Raw genomic sequence first — 26,234 nt, 5'->3', positions numbered from 1 at the left:
CACATAAACGTTATATCCAGAACAACATGTGAAAAGGGCATACAAGCTTTTTGTAAACAAACCTTTGTAGGCCCTTTTCTCACCAACCGAGGGTCGCCCACGCAAACCAGCAATATCATCGGGAAGGGGAAAGTGTCCCCTACCCGGTGATGTTAAAAGTTTGCGTTGGCGTCATATGGGTGGCGAGAAAAGGGTATATGAAGGTTTGTTTACAAAAAGCTTGTATGCCCTTTTCACATGTTGTTCTGGATATGCACAATTTTCTCAGCGTATATTTTTTTAAACATGGATTTCATAAAAATTCTGGTAGACTTTGTATAAATTCCAGATGATCATACTGACCGATTTTTACGGGAGATTGACACATCACTTTGATTTCAGTAGCAGGATTTTTGGAGCATTCCAGATTTATCCAGATTTTATATTTAGACTGTACCAGATTTTTCAGAAAATGACCTGGCAACGCTGATGCCGTGCGGTGCGCACGCAATTGAGCTTGGGTATTTTTGTCAACGTTGCAAGACCTTGAGTGTGGAAAATGAAATGATTTAATTGACATCTCTGTTAGCAAGATGTTTTCTACATTGTTACGCACTACATAAACCCGACGGTGCTCGAACGGTGCAAAAACTAGTTGGATTTTTTTTACGGGAGACGATATCGCCTTCACGCTTACTCGAAAGTACACATTTAATGAGTATCTTGTACTCATTTTTTATATTTGTTCTTATATGTCAAAAAATGGGTATTTTCATAAAGATTAAAAAGGGTATTTTTTCTTCATTTTTGAAAATATCTTAAGTGAACCCTACACGATTGCTTTTATTGACAATAATCGTATTGTCAATACATGCTATATTGACGTCAATATATCGAGATTGACAATATTTCTGAATTCACATCATCAATATTATTGTCAATAATTCCCCTTCGCGTCAATATATTGATGCGTGTGGGGTTTGCTTTAAGGCAGAAAAAATGAGTAATAATAATAATCATTGTCAACAGTCTGATGAACTGAAAACTAAAAGCACGGAGTATTCAGATTGTGAAATGTCTTGTCATTCTTGCAAATCGGTCGAAATTCTCGGTAAAAATGCTCGGACTAGTGCTGTTATTATAAGATCACACAACGTAGATGTGATTGAGCCAGTGAATTCCTTTCGGCCGATGTTCGTTAAGGCTAAAAACGAGCACAGTAAAATGGTGCTTTGGACGGCAGTTCCGATTGTTACGAGGTAAGGAAAAGACATGAAACCATGCTAAAATTCTAACAAGTGTTCCTGTTCCAGATTAGCGGAGATCTTCGAGAAGGAAAACGACATGCTCAATTATCTGAACGTTTTCGATAAGCAGCATCCATCATCGGATTGATTCCTGCAGTGATGAGAAAAACGATCTTACGGAAGCACTACTTAATGCCTCGTTTGGTCAATGAATGTATAAGAAATAGATAAATGTTCATCAATACATATTTTGATCCGTTTAATATTAATGGATCATTTTAGATGGCTGAGTTTTGAACCCACCACAGTTTTCATTTGGCGCTACTGTATACGTACGAACCAATGTAAAATACTGTGGTAGCCACAGTACGGTGCTGTCAAAACCTCAGCATCTTCAATGATCCATTCTGGTTCAATAAAAATTATGAAAAAATTTGACAATTTTAGCTTTTTCATTAGTTTAACATGTTAAAAGTTTAATAACAGGCAGCTCCATGAAGCAAACATTAAAAAAGAGTACTTTTTACCCATGGGCAAAAAAACAAAATACCCATTTTTTAAAGTATTCGTCGAAAACTCATTAATGAGTAAACTCGGTTTTACTCATTTAATGAGTTAAGCCACTTTTCTTAAAAATGGGTCTTTTTTACTCATTAATGGGTACTTTCAAGTTAGCGTGTTATTTCCCCTATCAGTATGCATAAGCGTTTATGATGGTATGAAATCAAGAGCACATTTTCATTATGTCGTAAGTAACATTCGCACCAATCCGAGAAAAATAAGGTTTTGCTTTGATGACCGAAAAATTATTCCTATTTCCCAGTATACACATATTATCTTATAGTGATAGCAATGTTTAACATATTTAGCAGGGTTTTAATCATACAAATGCAAATCGCTAGCTTTCATGCTAAAAAATACTGGTTTTTGAGTCAAAAGTTATTATACGTCGTTTGGTGGCCCCTATTGTTACTTAAGTCAAAGTGTATTTACCAGGTTATTCGGGAGAATTATCAATTACGTCTCCTTACGTGCAGCCCATTTATCATTTTAGGACCACCGAAATCATCTTAGCAACAAACAGTTCGATTTATTCACTTTAATAATGAGAAAGCGAAACGACGAACGTACACTTTTCACGGGTTTCTCAACGCTGTTACTTAAGTCAAACGGCATCTCCATACAAATTGGGTGACTTAAGTAACATCGAAAACTATTTTGATCGGAAGGTGATTACGTCGAAAAGCAATTTGACTGGTAAATAAATTTAAAAATGGGATTTGATCCTATATTCGGACAGTATATAGTGTAATGGCAGGAGAATCGATTGACACTGATAGCTCGACTTTGTTTACCTTTGTTACATTCGACGTAATGAAAATTTGCTCTTGAAATATTTCACATAGTTCTGAATGAGCAGCATTTGGAGGGTGTGAGTGAATCAGAAATGACCTAAGAGGAAGAGGTGACAATTGGCTTCTTCATGTTATATTTCTTTCTCTATCTATCTCTTTCTTACGCACATGAAATCGGCCAATCAGGAGCTGGTTCACGTTTGACAGAAAAGTGGTTCATTTTCGCCCCCGTATTGTCACCTCTTCTCTTAGGAAATGACTAAAGCCCTACACGCTAAGATCAGATAACCCAAATGTAGGTTTACTTTACCCAAATCATGCGTAAACTGCACAAACTCAGATATTATGGGTAAATTTTTTTACCCAACTATGGGTAAATTTAAGTCAAATTTGCATAAAAATAAATCATTTATGGATCGTAAGAGCCCATATTTGGGTTAAAAAAATTTACCCATATGTGAATTTGTGCAATTTACGGCCAATCTCGGTAATCTCTTTGTACCGTCTGGGTAAACTGATCTTAGCGTGTACAGTAAAAGTATGGACGTCTGTCATAAGTTGTTCCGATCGAACCGTCAAAATGGACTGTTTTGCTCGATTAGGTTTTGCACCGTCGGGGTTAACTTCAATCTGATGACAGTTTAGTGGTACTGTTTACGTGGACTTAGCCGATTTTTTCTTGGGTGGATTTTCTCGATAATTTTTCAGACTGCAGTGAGATGTAAACCACATTTCTGCAATGTTCACGAGCAACATCCTTGCAATGCGCTGTTCCTCGACAATTTTCAAGTTAAAATTAGGAAATTTTAGATTATTTTTTTTCGAAAAAACGACTAAGTGCTTGTAAACAGTACCACTGAACTGTCAAAAAGGTTCAGCCGATTAACACTGAGTTCATTCGTGACGATAAACGTCATTGCAATAGTGCAGGAGACTAATGGCGGTAAGCTCCAACTCGGATTAACTTTTAATACCGTCCCTGTTTGGATGATCTGCGAATTGTTTGCATAGCATCGTGTTGAATAACTCTGATGTCGACATCAAAGCAGCCGGACATTCTTGATCGGGATTTAATCCGAGGATAATACCGATTGGAGCTTACAGGCATAATAGTAGGTAAAGCGGGTTAAAGTAGTTTTCATTTACTTGTGTGCAATTGGGTTCTTTAATTTTGAAAAATATATCGGTTTTTATATATCATCTGAAAAAGCTTCGTTTTCTTAGCACAGCGATATTTTTTTCGAACCCACACACATTCATCTCGATTTTTGAATCAAGATTTAAAGCAAAATAATAACTTCACTGTTTGACACTAAACTGACAAACTGACAGCTCGCTCCCATACAAAGTGACACCGAGGGGCGCTAATAAGGTGATTTTTGCGAATGTAATCGTTCTTATTTAAAATAGTTCCAGTGTACCAAAATTGATAAAATTTTGGATTTGGGTTCCATTTTTAATGCAGATTGCGAATATATGCATTTACCTCAATACCCTTAAAGTAAACGTCAAAATAGGTAAACAGAAAAAAACAGCTGACTCGAAACGTCTCGTAAAATGCCTTATTGCAATCGAACAGAAATACAATTACCTTTATGTTTCGTATGCTTCTCAAATTCAACTTGTTTATTATACCCACCATGCATTGAACCATCAACCATCTTCAAAACATGACGGTGGCTGAGCCACTTCTATAAAGGCAGTGTTAAAGACCGTGGAATTCACAAAGATAAATATTGTCTCTGATGTTGGTTTCTTCATATAATCGACATTTATTCAGCATAGATTTCGACCAAAATAAACTATAAATCATCCCTAATAAAATATATATCTTGCTTAACGACGTGTTCAGAGTATCATCTAACCATTTATGGAATAGTTATCATTAGGGTTATCGTCCGAGAAAGGTATTATTTTATTAGGGATAACTTCTACAATTTAAATGAAAATTAACTTCGTTACTCCTCATTTCGTTCAATACCAATCCGTATAAAATCATTTGGTGTCGTTCGGCCGATGTTGAGAGCAGTACAAAACGATTTTAAATGGATTAGACGATCAAGCGGAATCATGAATAACGGTATAAAGGAACTTCGGTGTTTATACTTGGTTCATTCGTCCAAAGAATATCATCTGTTCATTTTGCTTCAAGATGTACAGGAAAGGATGGTCAACGGTGAAGTAAGGATGAATAATCATGCACCTCGTCATCATAATCATACCTAGGAATTGTAACATAAGTTTAGGATGGTGACGCCAATGTGGAGATTAATAAAAAATAAAACGGATGACGGATCAGTAGCATGCACACGCGCTTATAACGCTGATAAGATATCGGAATGATTAGATTATGACACGTTCTTTCCCTATGCAACCTTTCTTTTAGCTAAGAATATGAACAATATTGAAATATAAATGACATCTAACAGAAACTTTGTGATAAAAAAAAAGAAAATGAAAAATGTATCGGTTCTTGTACATCATCTGAAAGTGCTTCATTTTCTAAGCACACCGAAATTTTGTTCGATCCCATAAATTATCATCTCGAATTTTTAAATCAAGATTTAAAGCAAAATAAAACATCGCTTTTCGACAATAAACAAACAAATTGACAGCTCACTTCCATACAAAGTCCCACCGAGGACAGGTTAGTGGATGACAATTGTATGGATCAGGAGAGGGAGAAGGAGATTTGGAATATGATTTATGATTCAAAAATTTCACTGTTTCTAAAACATGTACTGTAATTATACAATTATTACAGAAACAAATATACAAAAACAAAAAAAAAAAACAAACACACACACAAAATACAAACTAAACACAAGGTTAATCAAACTTCCAATCCACGGTTATTATTCTTAAGGAAAGCATATATGAGTTGCATAAACTCCAGATTGCGTCTAGCCAAAATATCCTGAACTGGGACATTAGGTTGTCTACCTCGAGCCCGAAGGGAATCGTACAACTCGGATCTGACTCCACGGTGCTCAGCACATGACCAAATAATGTGATCTGCGTCCTGGTGACCTTGTCCACATTCACAGAGATTACTGTCCCCCAGCCCAACACGGAACAATTGAGCGCTTAGCGAATAGTGATTGGACATGAGGCGAGACATCACACGAATGAAGTCTTACCCTTTAAACCAAGGATACTTCGACACCTTAGGGATGATCGAATATTGCCGTCGTCCCAAACTCCCTTCACTCCATTTATTTTACCAGCTGGCGAGTGACTGTTGACGATAAATGAAGAAAAATTCGTCGTAGGCGATTAGTCGATCGTAAATATCGCCTTCCATAGCGCCCACCTTTGAAGCGAGTCCGCCTTCTCATTGCCCGGAATCGAGCAATGAGATGGGACCCATGCAAAGGTGATGATAAATGATCGTAAAGATAAAGCACTTAGAAGCTCTCGTATTTTCATGAGAAAGTACGAGGAGTGCTTTACCGGTCTCATGGAGCGAATAGCCTCGACAGAACTGAGACTATCCGTAAAAATGAAGTAGTGATCTGGTGAACGTGAAGCGATAATTTCTAGCGTATAATGAATTGCCGCCAGCTCAGCAACATATACGGAACAAGGAGCTTGAAGCATTTGAGAGGCGCTATGAAATTCGTTATAAGTACCAAAACCAGCGGACGCCTCTATTAGTGATCCATCTGTGAAGAACGATCTTGGCCAAACTCTTGCGTCATAGATAAATCAAAACTAACTGAATTGCCGAAGTCGGAGAAGCATACACGATGAGGATTATGCTGACATCCTGTGTTATGTACACGTAGTGCAATGACATAAAACGAGTTTGAGGGTTTAGCTCAAGAAGCTTCTCAAAGTTTTCGATTACCAGTGGGTTCATAACTTCACAACGGGTGAGGAGCCTGAGGAACAATTCCGAAAATCGATCAGAGAGTGCCAACATGCCCGCCAATACAAAGATACTGGATACGTTCCAGTTTGATGATGTGTGTTTTAGCCGCCGACTGGAAGCAAAAACTACCGTATTCTAAAACCAATAAAATCGTTGTCCGGTACAACGTTAGAAGATCTTGCGAATGAGCTCCCCACCACGTTTCGGTAATTGTGAGGAGAAAATTTATCCTTTGTTGGCATTTTCGTCTCAGACACTCAATGTGGGATCTCCAGGTGCATTTGAAATCGAACCAAACCCCAAGATATTTGAAATACATGGAATGAGTGATCGGCTTAAACAAAAGTTGAAGCTTCGGTTGTGCCGGGCTATGCTTCGTAGAAAAACAAACAACTCAGTTTTCTCCGTGGAGAATTATATCACAGACAAACAGACATAACTCTTAGAAGAAAATTCTTCAAAATATCGTCAAGCGTATTTTGCATGCGCACTAGCACCATCTATCATTCACATTTCCAAGCAATGTTTTGCAACCGGAGCATCCCTCGTGCATGCATTTTTTTTCACTAGTTGCTTTTCCCTCTTTCTGTCAACGCGTCAGCTGTGTTTAGCGAAAACAAAACAGATGGAAGTCAGTGATGTCGGTTCTATGAAATTTTCCGAAGATCTATAGAATTGATTGAATTCTGCAGAAATACGGATCCGTAGGAAACATTTTCAGAAGCTGATACTTTTTTTTAGGGATTTGTTTTGTTTGCTTAGTGTGCTTTTTCTTTTGCTGGAAACAAGTTTTTAAACGAGGTAATCCATCACTTATTAGTGCCCCTTCTACCACCGCTCATCACTTCAATGTGTACACAGAAGAAAAAAAAATATATATATATCAATCAATGATATTCATGGTGAAGTATTGAACATCAATAACTGGTAAAAGTTGATAAAATAGTAGAGTCATTAACATGATTTGTTCTCGAATTCCGTGTACATCGTACAACGTAAAATTAGGAACGGAGTGACTAATGTGCAGCAGTTTTGATGTAATATTCAACAACTTTTTTCTGTATTCGTCAGATGTGGTATGTGTCTCCAGTGGAATGCCTTGACCACTTATCATTTTCAAGAGCTGACATGTCCTAAATAGACGTGAAAAAGAACTGGCATCACTGATAAGTTCGAAATGTGGTGGCTTGCTCAATGCTTCAGCGGCGCCACCATGACAAATGCAAGCACATTCCCATCTAAAAAATTATTTGCGATGAATGTAATTGTGAGTGTTATGTCTGTTTGTCTGTGATTATACCTAGCTGGATAGCCCAAGTAGACAAATTGTCTAAGGTATCCAGTAATGGTCCTTGCAGGTCGACCCCTTTGGGCTCTGTCATAGACACTACGCCGTCATCTGCAAGTTGTCTCAACGTGCAGTTGTTACTTAGACAATTGTCAATTTCTCTGACGTAGAAATTATACAAAAGGGGGCTTAAACATGAGCCCTGGGGGAGACACATGTAACTAAATCGAGAAGCTGTAGAGTTTCCATGAGAAAAACTCATATGTTTCTCTGACAGCAAATTGTACAAAAAGTTATTATTAATGGAGAAAGGTCACAAGCGTGGAGTTTGTCTAAAAGGACTTCAACCGATACTGTATCAAAAGCCCTCTTAATATCCAAGAACACAGAAGCATTTTAGCAAAAGCCAACTGAATTTCTGTGGAAAGCATCGCGAGACAGTCACTCGTTCCCATGCCCCTACGGAAACCAAATTGAGTATCTGAGAGTAGGTGGTTCATCCCAACTCATTTGTCCAGGTGAAAAATGATCAATGATTTTCACCAACAATTTTCGAATGCACGATAACATCGCGATGGGACGATACGAGTTATGATCTGACGCGGGTTTTCCAGGTTTTTTTAATGGCTATAACACTCACCTGTCTCCAATCATACGGAACAATATTGAGCTGCAGGAACTGACAAAACAAGTTCAACATGCGCCTCTTAGCGACGTCTGGGAGGTTCTTCAACAAGTTGAACTTGATTCTATCAGCCCCCGGAGCCGAATTGCCATACGAAAGGAGCGCGAGTGAGAGCTCTAGCATTGAAAATGGCTAGCTGATTTCGTCTACCGAATTCGTCGTTTCGCGAGGAATCATCTGTGCCGGCACAGAATCAGGACATACTTTTCGCGCAAACTGGAGAATTCAACTATCCGAGTTACTCCTCGCTCACGTTGTTTGAAGACCGGTTACGCATCCTTCGCACCGTGTTCCACAGCGTATTTATCGACGTTTCGCGCGATAATTCGTCCACGAATTGCCGCCGGTATTCGCGTTTCTTGGCTTTGATGAGGCGTTCAAGAGCCGAGTACGCTTCGAAATGTACGGGTGTTCCACTTTTCCGGAAAAAAACTTAAACGCGTCAGACTTTTTACGATAAACCTCAGTGCATTGCTGGTCCCACCAAGGGAAAGGAGGTTTTCTACGGAAAGACGTTCCTGGAACCGGCCGAGTTTGAGCTTGAAGCGCGCTGTTCAAGATCAGATTGGAGAGGAAGTTATATTCCTCCAACGGTGGAAGCCCTTCTACCGACATTAGGGCTTCATCGATCACATCGTGATGATTCGCGTGGAGGAGGGGTATTTTTGGAGATCAAAGTGTCTTTCCTTCTATAGAGTGAATCTTAAACAATTTCCAGGTATTGAAGTTGTCGCATGTCAGGCTATTTTTAAAGGTAAGAGCCTTTGTATTGCTTGTGTTTATATTCCTCCTAGAGCCGTTGTTAATCGAAAACAACTTTCAGATATCTGTTCGGTACTTCCTGCTCCATGGTTGATTATGGGAGATTTTAATTCCCATAGTACAGGCTGGGGGGAACTGTATGATGACAACCGTTCTACTTTGATATATGACCTCTGCGACAGTTTCAATATGACAATCCTTAACAATGGAGAAGTAACACGTTTGGCTGGCCCAGCCTCGAATGGAAGTAGATTAGACCTCGGATTAGACCTCACACTTTGCTATAACTCATTATCGTTGGATATCACGTGGAATGTAATCCAAGATCCCCACGGTAGTGATCACTTGCCGATAAAAGTTTCAGTTGCCAGTGGGTTCAATCCGTCGGAACCCGTTAACGTCGCGTACGATCTTACCCGTAATATCGATTGGAAAAAGTTCAAGAATGTGATAAACTATTCTTGAATTAACCTGGACGAATGCTTGTGAATAATTGTTATACAGATAAATTAAATTGATAAACTAAATGGTTCAAACAACAACTCCAGCCTGTAGAAAAGCTGAAAATAGGGAATCTTTACAATATGGATCCTACGCTATTCCACTATCGATGGACTGAAAGTATTCAGTCTAGATCAATAGATTTAGCTATTTGAACCAAAGCCGGAAAAGAAAGAAAAAATATACGAATCACTTCCATCGTAGTAAAGATGTACCACGTACCAAGCCATATAATACATACACACTAATCCAGCATTTAGTTGTTCGGTATTTTTTTGTACTGGGCTTACACGGTAAAACGAAAGATTTACACTGTAAATTCAGTTTAAATCAGGTGAATAATCGACGTTCTGTAAAACACAAACTGAACTTCGGTATCGTTTGATGCAAAATACTGTACACAGAACATTTATTTACTGAGAAAGTCGTTAATTTTCAAATTTTCGTGATTTCACGAAAAGTCAGTAAAAATAATTACTGTGCACAAAGTAGTCTTTATTTTTTTTACCGACTGGTCAGCAAAATAGCCACCTTGTTTTACCGACCACGAATTGTAAAACTCTAACCTGTCAATTTTAATCCCGCCGCCATTTTAGCTTCAGTAAAATCCGGGAGCAAGTGTTTAATCGCACAGTTTTGTTAAAATTTGAATTATATCATGACGGAACTGAGAAAGCTCGACAGCGAAATTGAAGAACTATTTCGTTGGTACCAACACTTATTATTTACTCTTTTTGCAGTTCCTTGATCTCCAACAAATTTTGATTAACAAAATGGATGTTTGCATAGTTTGCTTTCACTGTCGACGCGCTATTTCGGGGTACGTCAAGGGATTAAGTCGTCATATTAATTGGCATATTAAAAACGGTGAATTATACCAGGATTCATGCTTTTATTACTGCACATTCACTACTTTTAATATAACTGGGTAACACGGTATAATAATGAACAAAATAACTGTCTTCTCAGTTAAATTGCAGCAAAATAAACAAAAAGAAAATACTGGGTTTTCCAGTATACGCAACTCGAACCAATTACTGAAGGAACAGTTATTTTTGACAGATTGACTTTATGGACAGTTCTGTAATGCAAATTATTTCTGTGATTGATGCAATGATTACTGGCCGATCTGCAATTTAAAAACCCAGTAAAATTTTACTGACTCCAGTAATCTAAAAATAGTGTGTATGCTCTAAATTAACAACTGTGGAAGTGCGTCTAGAACACTAATAGCGAATTTGTTTATTATCCAGGTTGGAACCAGTTCCAACCCGTGCGAACCCGAGCTTATTGTCAGTGCGAACCTCAACCCGAGCCAGGTTACAAAAACAAACGTTAACACTGACGTTTGAAAGGCAACAAGCAGACCCAATCTTCATACCCGATCCAGGTTGGGACTGAATCAAAAACAAATTCGCTATAAGTTGAGAACCGGCGTAAATTCGCAGTAGGAAAGTTAGCCAAATAAGGCTGTGAACCATTTGCCGAGTTAAATTTAACTCGTGGTTAAAAGTGACATTTCGATAGTTATTCTTGATGTTCGAAAATCCCTGTGCTGTCGATCGACAGGTTTTCGAGAAGAACTCAGCCACGGTTGTCAACATTTAACTTCTTGTCTGTCAGAAATAACCACGCTCGGATAGCAGGGTTAATCGATAACTTTCCATCTGTCAAATTTTAACCAAAAGTTAAAATAATCCACCAAATGGTTCAGAGCCTAAGAAGATAAGACACCAATTTCGAAATAGTATATATATATATCTGGACTTTTAGGCTGTGAACCATTTACCAAGTTAAATTTAACTCGTGGTTAAAAGCGACATTTCGAAAGTTATTTTCTATGTTCGAAAATTCCCGTGCTGTCGATCGACCGGTTTTCAACCCACGGTTGTCAAAATTTAACTTTTTGTCTGTCAGGAATAACAAAGCTCGGATAGCAGGGTTCATCGATAAATTTCCATCTGTCAAATTTTAACTAAAAGTTAAAATAATCCACCAAATGGTTCAGAGCCTTAGGCTGTGAACCATTTGCCGAGTTAAATTTATTTCGTGGTTAAAAGTGACATTTCGAAAGTTATTCTCTATGTTCGAAAATCCCTGTGCTGTCGATCGACCGGTTTTCAAGTAGAACTCAGCCACAGTTGTCAAAATTTAACTTCTTGTCTGTCAGAAGTAACCACGCTCGGATAGCAGGGTTAATCGATAACTTTCCATCTGTCAAATTTTAACCAAAAGTTAAAATAATCCACCAAATGGTTCAGAGCCTTAGAAGGTAAAAACAGTGTGAGGTTATATTGTGTTTGTACTGAGAACATAAAGTAACGTAAAGCGACGTCACTTTATTATAGTCACTTTAACACTCGGGTTATTCGTGACTTGTCCGGGGGCGTGAGAGGTATGGATGTTAACCACTACGCCGGGGTCGTCCCCCGTGTTAATTATTATTTTTCCTGGTTTTGCTTAAAACAATTCCCGGTTTTTCCTGGTAAAATTTTTTTCCTGGTTTTCCTGGTTCACTTGCCACCCTGTATATACGGATATCTTGCTTAACGACGTGTTCAGAGTATCATCCAACCATTTGTGGAATAGCTATCATTAGGGTTATCGTCCGGGAATGGTATTATTTTATTAGGGATAACTTCTACAATTTAAATGAAAATTAACTCCGTTACTCCTCTTTTCGTTCAATACCAATACGTATGAATTTATTTGGTGTCGTTCGGCCGATGTTGAGAGCAGTACAAAACGATATTAAACGGATTAGACGATCAAGCGGAATCATGAATAACGGTATAAAGGAACTTCGGTGTTCATACTTGGTTCATTCGTCCAACGAATATCATCTGCTCATTTTGCTTCAAGATGTACAGGAAGGGATGGTCGACGGTGAAGTAAGGATGAATAATCATGCACCTCATCATCATAATCATACCTAGGAATTGTAACATTAGTTTAGGATGGTGACGCAAAGATGGAGATTAATAAAATAAAACGGATGGCGGATCAGTAGCATGCGCAAGCGCTTAATTGATAACGCTGCTAAGATATCGGAATGATTAGATTATGACACGTTCTTTCCCTATGCAGCCTTTTTTTTTAGCTAAGAATATGAACAATATTGAAATATAAATGACATCTAACAGAAACTTTGTGATAAAATAATCTGAAAGAACTTCGTTTTCTAAGCACACCGAAAATATGTTCGATCCCATACATTTTCATCTCGAATTTTTAAATCAAGATTTATAGCAAAATAAAACATCGCTTTTTGACATTAAACAAACAAATTGACAGCTCACTCCCATATAAAGTCCCACCGAGGGCGTTATGATGCTAATTTATGCTTCAAAATTGATGACGTTTTGGATTTCAGTTCCATTCTTAATGCAGATTTCGAATATGCATTTACCTCAGAATCATACTATGTATACTAAAATTTGGGACACAAATGTTTCATTTGGGATAGTTTTGCAACATCAAACTGTAAAAGAGTTCCAAAGTTTTGAAAAAAAAAATTAACTTTTATCTCGGATTATCGAACATAAAGAAAGCAGTTAAGATGCATTGAGTTTAATTTTTTTATTTATTGAGTTTCAATTAATTTTTATTATTTTCGAGAAAACAATTAAAGCTCATCATGGAATAACTGCGTCATTTTATCTGGATAAATGTTTTTTCCCATAAACAAAAAATGATTCCCTTTAATCAATACGAAAAGAAAAGAGTGATCTGCATTAAAGTGGGCTGGCGGGAAAGGCGCGCTTCTTTTCATTCGTACAATAGCCCCTACAAACGAGGAAAATATTAAGAGCACTTAAGCAAGAATTTACACACAACATAAACCAAACAAGGACGGTATGCACCAGAACCAACTTGCACACAATGAGGCAACTTGTCAGCATGCTGAATACCATCGTATATAAAAAAAAAGTTTATCTTACCCGTAGCAGCAGCAGCCTCCGCTCCTTCCTCGTTCACTTCGATGAACGCTTTGTGTACAACTTTTGAAACCTTCAATGGCTCATTCTGTTCCAACAACTCGCTGAAATCAGCTCTGTCGCTGAACATAGTGCCCATTCCGAGCTGTGAAGGAACAGTTCATTACTCTTGGTCGATATAGCAATTTATGAGATGGACTTACCTTTTCTAAAGTGTCCTTGAGATCCAAGTCAAATTCAATTTTAAATTTTGGCAAAAATACTTCTACTTCTTGGCTATGCATTTTGGTAAGCATTTCAGGAATATCGATATTCTGAAGATTCTCTTCAAGCTTAGTCAATCCATCACGTTCGTGTGGAAGTAAGATGAGCATGCTCACATCACTATCGCTGTACGTAAGTTCTAGAGCTGCAAGACCAAGGTCATCGAAAACACCATGTTTGAAATGTTTCTTGGTGTTCATCATTGGAACATCAACAGACTCCGTTCCGCTGATCCAGAATGGCATCGGTCTGGTACTTTCTGGATTGAATTGATGCGTCCATGTACCCTTGAAGTGAATTGCATTAACCAACACCAAACGGGTGTATTCATCCAAAGAATCAGGCGAAATCAAGTCTTTAATTTTATCATTTGTTTTCTGCTCTACCCAGGTGTTTATTTTTTTAGCTGCAGCAGTATTATCTTGAAAGTTAACATTCTCCGCTTCCGAACGAAAACTTTTTTTCGCAATTTCATGGAAGTTGAACTTTACCGAATAGTTTTCCATAATATACATTTTGTTGGCAATTCTAAGGCTTTTGTTGCCATCCAGATTTGTCATAACATTACCGTAGCTCTCAGCAATGGATGACTTCTGTGCTGGATCGTACTTGAGCACTTTGAACATCTCTTCGGCGGTCAGTCCACCTGCACCCATGGCAGCAAACGATAAACAGGTGCTGATTGAAAACGGCGAAATGACGACATTTTTCTTCTCGTTGGAGATGACTTGCTGAAGGGACGAATTATCAGATATAGCACAGCTTGTAGTTTGTATATTGTAGTTATTATGAGAGTAATAAGAGTAATAATGAGTGATAAGATTTTAATATTGCATAACGTGTCGACAGTTAGTATTTGAATATATTTTTACACAGTATTCACAAAAAATATTGCCCATGCGAATAAAATCAGAGACATCGGTTGTATGAATTTTGACCAGTTTGGTTGTGCTAACCAATTGAAAATAACCTTGTCGGCACAGCACTAAAACTGGAACACATCGCACTCCATGCAAAAACCATTCGTAATGATTTGTTTGTCTAAAATCGTAACTTTCACACATTTTATGCAGTTTTCTAGTCCTGAATCCATATTCGAGTTCAAATCATTGTATTGCGGGTTCCGGGTCATTTGGCCGAATGCCGAACAACACAACTCCAAAGAACTGCTCATGTTTAAAAGAAGGTAAAATATCCTATCACAGACAAACAGAGGTAACTCTTTGAAATTTTTTTTCTTGAAAACATAGAAACTTCTACCAAACCTCAGTAACGACATCTCTCGGGCTTTTCGCGGAAAACAAGCTTGCTCGCTAACTTGCAAACAATATTGCATAAAAGTTCTATAGAATGTATATAAACGTCAAAGTGATCCGATGCCAGCGCTGCGGCGAGTAGTTCGCGGAACTGATAGAATTCAAATCAACCGTTAAATGCGTGAATGAAGATACACAATGAAGAGTTACGTCCGTTTGTCTGTGATGCTAATTTTGACGTAGGATTACGTTTTTCGGCAACATATTGGATGTGCAATTTAAAAAAACCAAAATCGACCGCGTTACGAAAAGTGGTCAGGCTTTGACCACTTATAACTCTGTAAATCCATAAGCGGCGCCGGTGGTGTAGAGGTAAGCGTGATTACCTCTCACCCCAGCAGGCCTGGGTTCAATCCCAGTCGGCGCCGCCGGGATGTTTTGAGGCATAACATCTCTGATCACGCCTTCCTTCGGAAGGGAAGTAAAACCGTTGGTCCCCGGTTCATGAGCTGATGGGTCGATAGGTAGGGTCCAGGTGTGGGAGCTGCCTCCCTGGCGTCGGTAGCATTGGTGCGCAGCACGGAAAACAACATCGACGGAAAACAAATCAAGGAAAAAAAAAATCTGTAAATCCATGCGATTGCTTATAGCCGTCACAATCTGGCTGAGTTTCTGGTAGGGAACATTAGACAGCAGCAGCAGTAGGAAGGTAACGGTTCCTGTCGAGATCACTGGCTGCTGGCAACGAGCCCCGTCGCCACGATGGCACAAGCACTCCGAAGTGGATCAACCTCACCTGAGTGATAACGATCCCGTGTTCTACAAATCTCGATTACTTTTTTGAAGCGACGTATCAGCTTTTGTAAACAACGCATTTTATCGTCGGTTTGGCGTAACTGATAGCTCGCCCACGCATACCAACACCACTATCAGGGGTCACATTGCGCATCTCGAAACGAAACACTTTTTGTACGAATGCTTTTATGAAAAAGTTTTTCGTTTCGAGATGCGCAATGTGGCCCAGGTAGGGGGAAATTCACATGTCTGACTAAAAACTGGTCCTAACACTTATAAATAAGTAATTTTTCTCGAGACGGAATCCATATTGAACGTAAATCATGGAACGTAGTAACGTAGTCAAACATTTCATGTTAAATTAAGTGTTCTCTAACCGAAACATAAGCAAGTCGACGAAGATAACTTTTGATTGAATTGATTTTCTCGTTTCTTTCAACGGATTCTTTTGTAAAAAGGGCCACTTACATGTGTTGGTATCAGGGAACCAAATGTAAATGACTTTTTCGTAGTGTGTAATTAGTAATAAATTTGTAATTTATTGAATCCAACAATAGTGTTCCATTGTAAATTTCGGGATAATGAAACGTAACTTTAAACTGCTCAAATAATTAGATTATTCCACGATTGAGTTATGTTTAAACATATTTGTATGGAATAGGAAAAAATCGCTGTTTTTCAAACACACGATTTGAATGAAACTAGTGTTTTTGTTTTTTTTACACCTACAACGTTGAAAGTGTGCTAGCAATAACATAAGATTTTTTTAGGCATAATGAAAACCATGATATTTCCGGACATATATATATTTTTTTAAGAAAATCCAGACTTTATGATGATCCAGCTTTTTTTTGCGGAATTTGTCCAGTTATTTTTGGAAAACTGTTGGCAACGCTGGGCGTGGGCGAGCTACCAGTTCCGCAAAATCAGCGATCAAATGCTTTGTTTATAAAAGCTGATACGTCTCGAAAAAGTAATCGAGAAATACTTCTTGGGATTTGTCCCATTTTCCGATGTAAATTTAACTCGTGGTCAAACGTGACATTTCGAAAGTTATTTTCATTTATTTATTTATTTATTTGTCGTCAATCAGTGTAGACCGTTTTACAATTGTTGTCTTAAGTGCTATTTTTACAATTTTGTCTTTGTTTATATTTTTATAATATGTCTTAAGAACAAGTTAAGTTAAATTTCAATGTTCTAAAATCCCGGAATTTTCGATCGATCAGGTCTCAAACAGAACTCAGCCACGGTTGCCAAAATTTATCTTCTTGTCTAGTAACCACACTCATATAGCAGGGTTATTCGATAACTTTCCATCTGTCAATTTTAACCACGAGTAAAATTTAACTCGCCAATTGGGACACAGCTTTGGAAGTAAAATAAGGGACCATCCATAAATGACGCAGAATTTTTTTGACCAATTAACCCCCTTCCCCCTCGTAGGTTGGACATTTATGCGAAATTTCGTAATTGATCGTGAATATCTCGTGATCAGAACATTTTAGCTTGAAATCCCTCCGTTCAATTCTCGGTACATCTTTTATCTACCGATTGAATTAAAAAATAATAAATATTGTTTTTTTTTTAAGATTTCATGCGTTTTGTGAACGCACATCCATTATTGTGAATAATAAAACGGGGTGTTTCCGTGGTGGAAAAAAAAAAGGTTTTTCCCTATCACAGATAACAGATTTCTGTACCAAGCACTGACTCCAGAAGTATATTGATTCCTTTTTGCGCTGGTGTACATTGAACGGTATGCAGGTTAATGTCACAAAATGTTACGCAATATCTTTTAGCCGTTCACGTGAGCCCTTACGACATGACTATAGGATAGGACTCAGTAGTTTGCTCTTCGTTTCTTCAGTTAAGGATTTGGGTGTTATCATCGACTCTAAAGTCAGATTCAATGAGCACATCTCCATGATAACTGCTAAAGCATTCGCCACATTAGGTTTCTTGAAACGAAACACAAACGCATTCCAGGATATCTACGCGCTGAAATCACTATACTGTGCTTTCGTCCGCAGTCTTCTAGAGTATGCTGTTGTTGTGTGGGCACCCTTTCACGCTATTCAAGCTAACAGAATCGAAGCCATTCAGCGAAACTTCGTAAGATACGCTTTACGTGTTTTGCCCTGGAACGATTCGGTAAATTTGCCGCCTTACAAAGAACGGTGCAGGCTGATTGACCTGGACACGTTGGCAGCAAGGAGGAAACTACTTCAGCGACTCTTCGTGTTTGGATTGCTTAACGGTGACGTGGATTGCAACTCTCTTGTTAGCCAAATCTACATCAATGCTCCTCAAAGAGTTCTACGTAGTTACACGCTTCTGTGGCAACCTACCCATCGGACCAACTATGGATTCAACGAACCGTGGACTTTGTGTTGTCGTGTGTTTAATGAAACGTTTGATGTATATGATTTTAACATTAGCAAGTCTACTACTACAGACATAGAATTCGACACCTAGCTTAGAAAATATCTGTACAACATTATGTTGAAGATTTAATTAATTAAAAATTAAAAATTATAAGACGGTACCTCTATTTATGCTTTTTGATAAGCTATGTAAGTCCATCCAACTTGGAAAATTATGCTATAGAGCTTTTTGACGTTTATTCGGTGCACACTAATGCACCATTTAAACTGAAGAAGTGTGAGCAAGAGAGAAACAGATTAGTGGGAAAACAAACCATCCATTCATCCCTGTGTGCTAGATAGAGGAAGACGATTAAATGTCAAAAAGGTCTATAGAACGGTTAATAAATTCCCGGATTTTTGCTGATGGGGGTGAGGCATAGCAACAGAAAATGCACCGAGAAATTGACAGTGAGCATGCACAAGGGCCCAGGCGATGATCAATTCAAAGGGAAGCAATTTTCTGAAATTTGTCCAATACAGTACTTGTAACAGGTTGTATTGGCTATCAAAAGCAACAGCAAACGCAACCAAGAAATGTTAATCCAAGTTATGCATGCACCACAGAAACGCCCCGTGTTCATATGCCAAATGATGCATGTGCGTCCACAAAACGCAAACGAAATCTAAAAATAACAGCAATATTTAGTTTTTTTTTGCTCAATCGGTGAATTAAAGATGAACAGAGATCTTATTGGAGGGATTTATTGCTAATCGAGATATTCCCGATCAACTACGAAATTTTGCATAACATTGTGGCAAAACTGTGCACTCCGTTTTTTTTTTAGCGTTTTGAAGTTAAATCGCTGTGGAAACGGAGGAGGGCGACACATCTAAATCTCACTTCTAGATGCTCGAAAAATCTCGCACTAGCAAATGAGTCTTCGAACAATCCTCATTTTTCGCATCTACTTGCATCGCGCATCATCTTTTTGCAGAAAATCTTCAGAATTGTCATCAATCTGCTTTCTATCTACTAAGCGTGCGGGCAGCTAACCATAGCAAAACAAAATCTTTCCTACATCGCAGGTAGAGTCGCCCCCTCGGTGGAAACCTTATTTCTGATCAAACTCATTACCACCTTAAAATTTCATGAGCACAAATATCAGCTCTCACAAAACTTATAACAAATAAATTGAAACTTCACGTTTGCTGCAGTGCAATACACAAGGAGTTCGAATTTCAGGAGTGATGTCACGACCGTCCAAGATTTGTGCTCTAGAAATCTAAAGTGATTGGGAATATCAGCCATCATGACCGGTTATTGTTGGACACTTCAATGAATCACCTTTTTTTTCTTGATTTGTTTTCCGTGCTGAGCACCAATATAATACCGACGCCAGGGAGGCAGTTCCCACACCTGGACCCTACCTATCAATCCATCAACTCATGAACCGAGGACCAACGGGTTTACTTCCCCTTCCGAAGGAAGGCGTGATCAAAGTTGTTATGCCTCAGAACATCCCGGCGGCGCCGACTGGAATTGAACCCAGGCCTGCTGGGGTGAGAGGCAATCACGCTTACCACAACACCACCGGCGCCGCTCAATGAATCACCTGAAAAAGCCCAACCTTCTACGTCAACCATGCGGACGTGTCTTGTACACAACCCCACATATTTTTTATTTGTATAAAAATTATTTTGATATTTACGTCTCAAAGTGATCAGTTAGCCAGGGATTGTCAATGCATAAATTTATAATTAGAAAGTTAACATTATCATCATATTTAGACTATGTTCTATTTGGAAAATTTTCACTTAAATTTGAAACTTCGAAGATGTTAGAAAATCCCTCTTTTGTTGATCGACCAATTTTCGAAAAAGTGTCTGTCAAACAAAATTGATTGCTTGTCTAGCAGAAATAAGTCTGCTGGAAAAGCAGGTTTATTTGAAAATTTTCCATCTTTCAAATTAAAGTGAAAATTCACCAAATGGAACACAGCAGTTACACAGCCTTAGTTGTTTCTTATATTTCTTATCGACACTACACAGCCCTGGGATTTATTTCTAACTGATAAACAATTATGAAAATAAACATTGATTGAGCATGAATCATCTGCTGAAATTCACCGAAATATTTTTTTTTGGTTTTTCATATGCACCTACCTTATACAACTCCAGAGCAAAGTCGTTGGTTTTGCGAACAAACTGGGCATCTGCTGTTTGGGTCATCTTTGAATACTGATTTGTACAGAATACTAATGGGAAGGTTGATAATGCAACAACAATTCTGAGCGCACTGAGAGGTACCACTGTACCGAAACAAGAATACAAATTACACTGAATCGTTGAAGCAAATTCACTTTTATACAAACCTACTAGCAAAGGTTTACTAAGTAGTATTTTAGTATACTGCCATGCCGGTTGGTATAAATGTGTTGGGCGATGTCCATGTAGGAGGTATGATGATCTCATTCCGAACGTAATTCTCGAAGTATTTGTAGCATCAAATCGTTATTGTGCAATAAACAAACAAAATACCGCAGGAATCATAATAAATATTACATAATTAGATACTCACTTGAATACTTATTTAGAAATATATCAACATCAATGTAAAGGTATTGGCTATAAGTTTATTCTTTCCAAAAATCGTGGTAGGTACCAAAAATGGACGAAATAAATACATACTACTAATACCAACAATAAAACAAATTTATTACTCTGTCATTCCACAGGGTATGTGAAATATTTCAACCAGTAACCAGTGTCCCACATTGACGAGTGCACGGATGGATTTGAGTTCACTCACTCGACAAAAAGTGACACAACAGCGGGGCCCTGTTTACTATAAATCAACACATATGTGTTCATTATTAGTAAACAGGGCCCCGCTGTTGTGTCACTTTTTGTCGAGTGAGTGAACTCAAATCCATCCATGCACTCGTCTATACAGCGGGCGAATCACCAGCAGCGCGTTCACGGACCGTTTTAGCCGCTTTGGCAGGGTGGCCAGATTATTTTTTTCGTAATCGGTAGCTTCTCAAAACTTTTATCGGTAGTTATCGGTAGGCCGTCTGAACAAGGCTTTCCCGATACTTGAAACCTTTGTGAGCGTGGGGACTGTCCTTCAGTTCTTCTGTTTTAAACGTGTCGAAATCAATATTTCAGTGCCAACATTTCAAAGGGGCGCAATTGCATTTGTAAACAATGGCTTTAGCCGTCGATTTCTCGCGAATTAAAGCTCACTCATGAAAAATAATGACACCAGAAGGTAGAGGAATATAACCTCTACCAGCTAGCATTGTAATTTTGGAGAGGTAAGATTTCATTCGCGAGAAATTGACGGCTAAATTCATTGTTTACAAAAGCAATTATGCCCCTTTGAAATGTTGGCACTGATTTCTAATTCTAATGCTAAGAATAATTCTTTTGATAACGGCACAAAAGCATTTGTAAACAAACTTTCTAAGGCCCTTTACACGCGAACCAAAGTACGCCTACGCAAACCAACAACATCATCGGATAGGGGCAACTATCACCTTTCCGAAAGTGGTATTGGTTTGCGTGGGCGTACTTTGGTTCGCGTGTAAAGGGCCTTAGTTTGTTTACAAATGCTTTTGTGCCGTTATCAAATGTTATGCCTGAATTATTCTGACTACAAGAACAAACAGAAGAACACATAGGTATTGAAAAATTTCCAAGATTACTAAAAATCTGTGATTCTCTGTAGGAAAAGTGAAAAATCGGTAGTTTTTAACCTTTTGTCTGTGAATCGGTAGGCATCCCGAAAATCGGTAGGACTACCGATAAATCGGTCGCTTTGGTCGCCCTTTGTCCGCCCCCAGCTGCCCCGGTGCGCTACCCGGCGGCTGTAGTTTGTGCACCACCATTTTCTTTCTTTTTGCAATTTTACACTCACAAAATTTATCACATATCTAATAGATGAAAACCATGTGATTTTCATATAGCTTTCCTGTGATCACATAGCTGCAAATCCCTCCACAAAATCACATGAATATTATAAGGCCGATGAAATTCATGTGAAAAATCATATAAAATTAATGTCATCGCATAAATGCTATGTGAAATACAGATGAATTCCTGGAGATGAATTTTGATGATGGATGAAAATCATGTGAGTTTCCAATTGAAGCTACATGAAAAATATTTTCGGTGTAATAATAAAAAGTAAATAATGTTGAACCCTTCACATGACTTTATTAAAAATGATTTATGAACAATAATTCATTTACATATCTTAAACTAACAATAACAACATACAAACTTACAAACTACCCAGAATCAGACGATATTCCCGGGAATGCCTCATCATTCAGGTTCAGGCCTATCACGGGTGCCCTGGCGGAAGCATCCAGTAACTGATTAGATTTTATTAGGTTTAACCACATGATGCGGCACTTCAAATTACATGAGAATTCTATGACCTGTTCAATAGAACTCAAATTTAGTTCCAAGAACCACTTTGGCCACATCCGGACATATTACGGGTGTCCCGGGGGAAGAAGCCAACATTTGATTAGGGTCAAACCCATCATGTCACACATCAAATTACATGAGAATTCTATGACTTATTCAATGGAACTCAAATTGAGTTCCAAGGACCACTTTGGCCAGATCCGGACATATTCCGGGTGTCCCGGGGGAAGAAGCCAACATCTGATTAGGGTCAAACCGTCAAACCCATCATGCGACACATCAAATTACATGAGAATTCTATGACTGGTTCAATGCAACTGAAATTTAGTTCCAAGAACCGCTTGGGCCACATTCGGACATACTCCGGGTGTCCCGGGGGAAGAAGCCAACATCTGATTAGGGTCAAACCCATCATGCGACACATCAAATTACATGAGAATTCTATAACTGGTTCAATGGAACTGAAAATTAGTTCCAAGGACCGCTTGGGCCAGATTCGGACATATTCCGGGTGTCCCGGGGAAAGAAGCTAACATCTGATTAGGGTCAAACCCATCATGCTACACGCCGGAGACGAACCAGCCCAGGGCTGAAAGTCTCCTTAATAAAGATAAAAAAAAAAAAAAAATCATGCTACACATCAAATTACATGAGAATTCTATGACTTATTCAATGGAACTCAAATTTAGTTCCAAGAACCGCTTTGGTCACATCCGGACATATTCCGGGTGTCCCGGGGGAAGAAGCCAACATTTGATTAGGGTCAAACCCATCATGTCACACATCAAATTACATGAGAATTCTATGACCTGTTGTATAGAACTCAAATTTAGTTCCAAGAACCACTTTGGCCAGATTCGGACATATTCCGGGTGTCCCGGGGGAAGAAGCCAACATGTGATTAGGGTCAAACCCATCATGCGACACATCAAATTACATGAGAATTCTATGACTGGTTCAATGGAACTCAAATTGAGTTCCAAGAACCGCTTTGGCCAGATTCGGATATATTCTGGGTGTCCCCGGGGAAGAAGCCAACATCTGATTAGGGTCAAACCCATCATGCGACACATCAAATTACATGAGAATTCAATTACTAGTATATAGAAACCCACACGAATTGCCGGCGCAAAAGTGACGTCATTTGACATTGGGCGTTTTTATATAGCAATTTTGATGTGTTTTTTTGCGGTGTGCTCAGCCATCTTTTCTGGTGGTAAGCTCGCACCGGTGCTGCTTTGATGTTGATATCAGAGTTAATTAACACGACTCTAAGGAAACACCTTGCAGATCATTCAAACAGGGAGGCTAATCCGAGCTGGAGCAAACAACCTCCAGTAAATCCTTTAAATTTGTCGAACCTCTTAACGGAATTCCTTTATGATCTTTGATTGGGTTGGTTTATCTCCTTTAAATTCCGTTATAATTGCTTATCTTTTGACCGATACGCGTATTTCGTCTACTACTTGCAGACTGCATCAGTGCCAAGTGGTGTTGAGTACTTGTACAGTGGTGTTGAGTACTTGCACAGCATCGAAATCAAATGTATTTCTGATGTCAAACATTAGAAAACATTATGATTTAGTTGTATTTAAGCAAAGTAACATGGTGTATACATCAGAAATTTTGAAATAAAAAGTTAAATATTCTAATGTCGTTCTGACGGCAATAATTTCAATCTTTTGACATTAGAACCAGGGTTACTTCCACTCACTTGCTATGAAAAATTGTTTTTCCGAATTATGAAAACATTAGATGTTACAGTGATAATTAGTACTTGTAAGCTACAAGAAGGCGTCGTGAAGAATATGTTTGATACATAAAACCTGTCAATATTGCTTTCAGTGCGTTACAATCAGTGATTAAACGATTCGTGAGCGCTCACTCTGAGTGAACGCTCGCGAATCATAAGATCGCTGATTGTGACGCTCTGAAAGTGAAATTGACAGGTTTAATGAGTCAAACACATACTTCACGACCTCTTATTGTAACTTACTGTTCTAATTATCACTATAACATCTATTGTTTTCATAATTCGGAAAAACAATTTTTTTATAGCAAGTGAGTGGAAGTAACCCTGATTAGAACCAAACGTTTTAGGAATGTTTTCGGATGTACATAACGTTATACGCAGAAAAAATTTTTAAACGTAATAATATTTGACGTAAAATCGAGGGGGCGACACATCTAAATCTCAATTTTAGATGCTCAAAAAATCTCACACTAGCGAATCAATCTTCGAAAAATCTTCTTGCATTTCTCGCATCTACTTGCATCGAGCATCATTTTTTTGCAGGAAATCTTCAGAATCGTCATCAATCTTCTTTCTATCTACTCAGCGTGCGAGCAGCTAGCCACAACACAACACAATCTTTCCTGCAGCGTAGATAGAGTCGTTCCTCTCGCGTAAAATTAATAAGAATTTCATGTTGTTTTGGCCGTAAAAAAGAAATCATTATTGTTTCAACAATCCAGTATCTTTGTTTCTTACAACCCATGGATTGTTAAATCAAAAATAAAATCTTTTCGAATTTACAAGATCTTTCATGGTTTTGACGTGAGCTGTCAAATTTGGCAGCTATGTCAACAAAAAATATGTCTGTTTTAAAAGAAATTTCTTGTTGATTCAATCTCGGATTCAATCATATTTATTTTATTAAGCCTGATAATATGCGGTAGAAATAAAAATATGTTTCTTGATTCAATAATAATTTTTATGTTTTGTTTTCTTTTTGTAATAAACAGTAAAACCTTTCTGAGGCATAAAATCTCTCCGGTTCATGAGTTGATGAGTCGATAGGTAGGATCCAGGTGTGAGAGCTGCCTTCCTTACGTCGGGAGCATTGGTACTCAGTACGGAAAATAAGATCGACGAAAAAAAAAACAAGAAAAAAAAGTAAAACTGTTTATATTTAGCTACTGCATCATACTTACTTACCTCAAGACTCAAGATTTTCGAAAATCTTGCACTTATTTCCCGAAATTCACTGTTAAAAACAACGTCGAACGTGGATAAGAGCTGAATCAAACGAGAACAGTTTTTTGTTATTGTTTACATTTTTGTCCGGGAACGAAGGAATGGTTGGTAGTTATTTTTGCATTCATGGCCCGGGGAACGGACACAACAAATAAATGCTAAATTAAAATTAACTATTGTTGGGTTAATAAAAGAACATCGTTATTTTTACAATAGTTGCAGTTGAAAAGTGGCTTATTAAAACAAAAAGAATCTTATTTTGAATTTATTTGAATAAGTATTATCGAAACAATAAAATGCAATATAATTTCAACCGGAATTTTTTCTTTAAATACAAATAAAGTTTTTTTTATGTTCAATGCAAACAATTTTCTGTCCGTGTAGAACTAAACGTTGCTCGGATGTTTTTATATGTAAACGTTTTCTAATGTTTTCAATCGTAAAGGTTTCCCAATAATAGAAACAAACGTTTTTGGATGTTTTCAGATGTAAAAAAATGTTAGAACT

General features: G+C 38.1%; 1 protein-coding gene across 4 annotated transcripts in view; it reads right to left on the bottom strand.

The window, feature by feature from the left end:
* Positions 1-20,662, bottom strand: part of LOC135702813 (serine protease inhibitor 42Dd-like) — a 28,234-nt gene extending 7,572 nt beyond the window's left edge. Inside the window, exons 1-4 of one of the 4 annotated variants that reach the window (XM_065223856.1) lie at positions 20,477-20,662; positions 13,833-14,624; positions 13,633-13,774; positions 4,349-4,803 (exon numbers count right to left, since the gene is read on the bottom strand). In XM_065223856.1, the coding sequence (XP_065079928.1) occupies positions 4,682-4,803; positions 13,633-13,774; positions 13,833-14,624; positions 20,477-20,542 (1,122 nt within the window). In that variant the 5' untranslated portion in view covers positions 20,543-20,662 and the 3' untranslated portion in view covers positions 4,349-4,681. Of the gene's footprint in view, positions 1-4,348; positions 4,804-12,402; positions 13,478-13,632; positions 13,775-13,832; positions 14,625-20,476 lie in introns of those variants that run through there. The other 3 variants (XM_065223855.1, XM_065223853.1, XM_065223854.1) reach the window with 3 other exon arrangements.
* Between the last annotated feature and the right edge of the window lie 5,572 nt (positions 20,663-26,234).

The sequence above is a fragment of the Ochlerotatus camptorhynchus genome, unplaced genomic scaffold (genome assembly GCF_037179485.1).
Source record: "Ochlerotatus camptorhynchus isolate MF236.1 unplaced genomic scaffold, CSIRO-AGI_Acam_v1.1 ptg000199l, whole genome shotgun sequence".
In the NCBI taxonomy this organism is placed as follows: domain Eukaryota; kingdom Metazoa; phylum Arthropoda; class Insecta; order Diptera; family Culicidae; genus Ochlerotatus; species Ochlerotatus camptorhynchus.
This window is presented reverse-complemented; position numbering and strand designations above follow the sequence as displayed.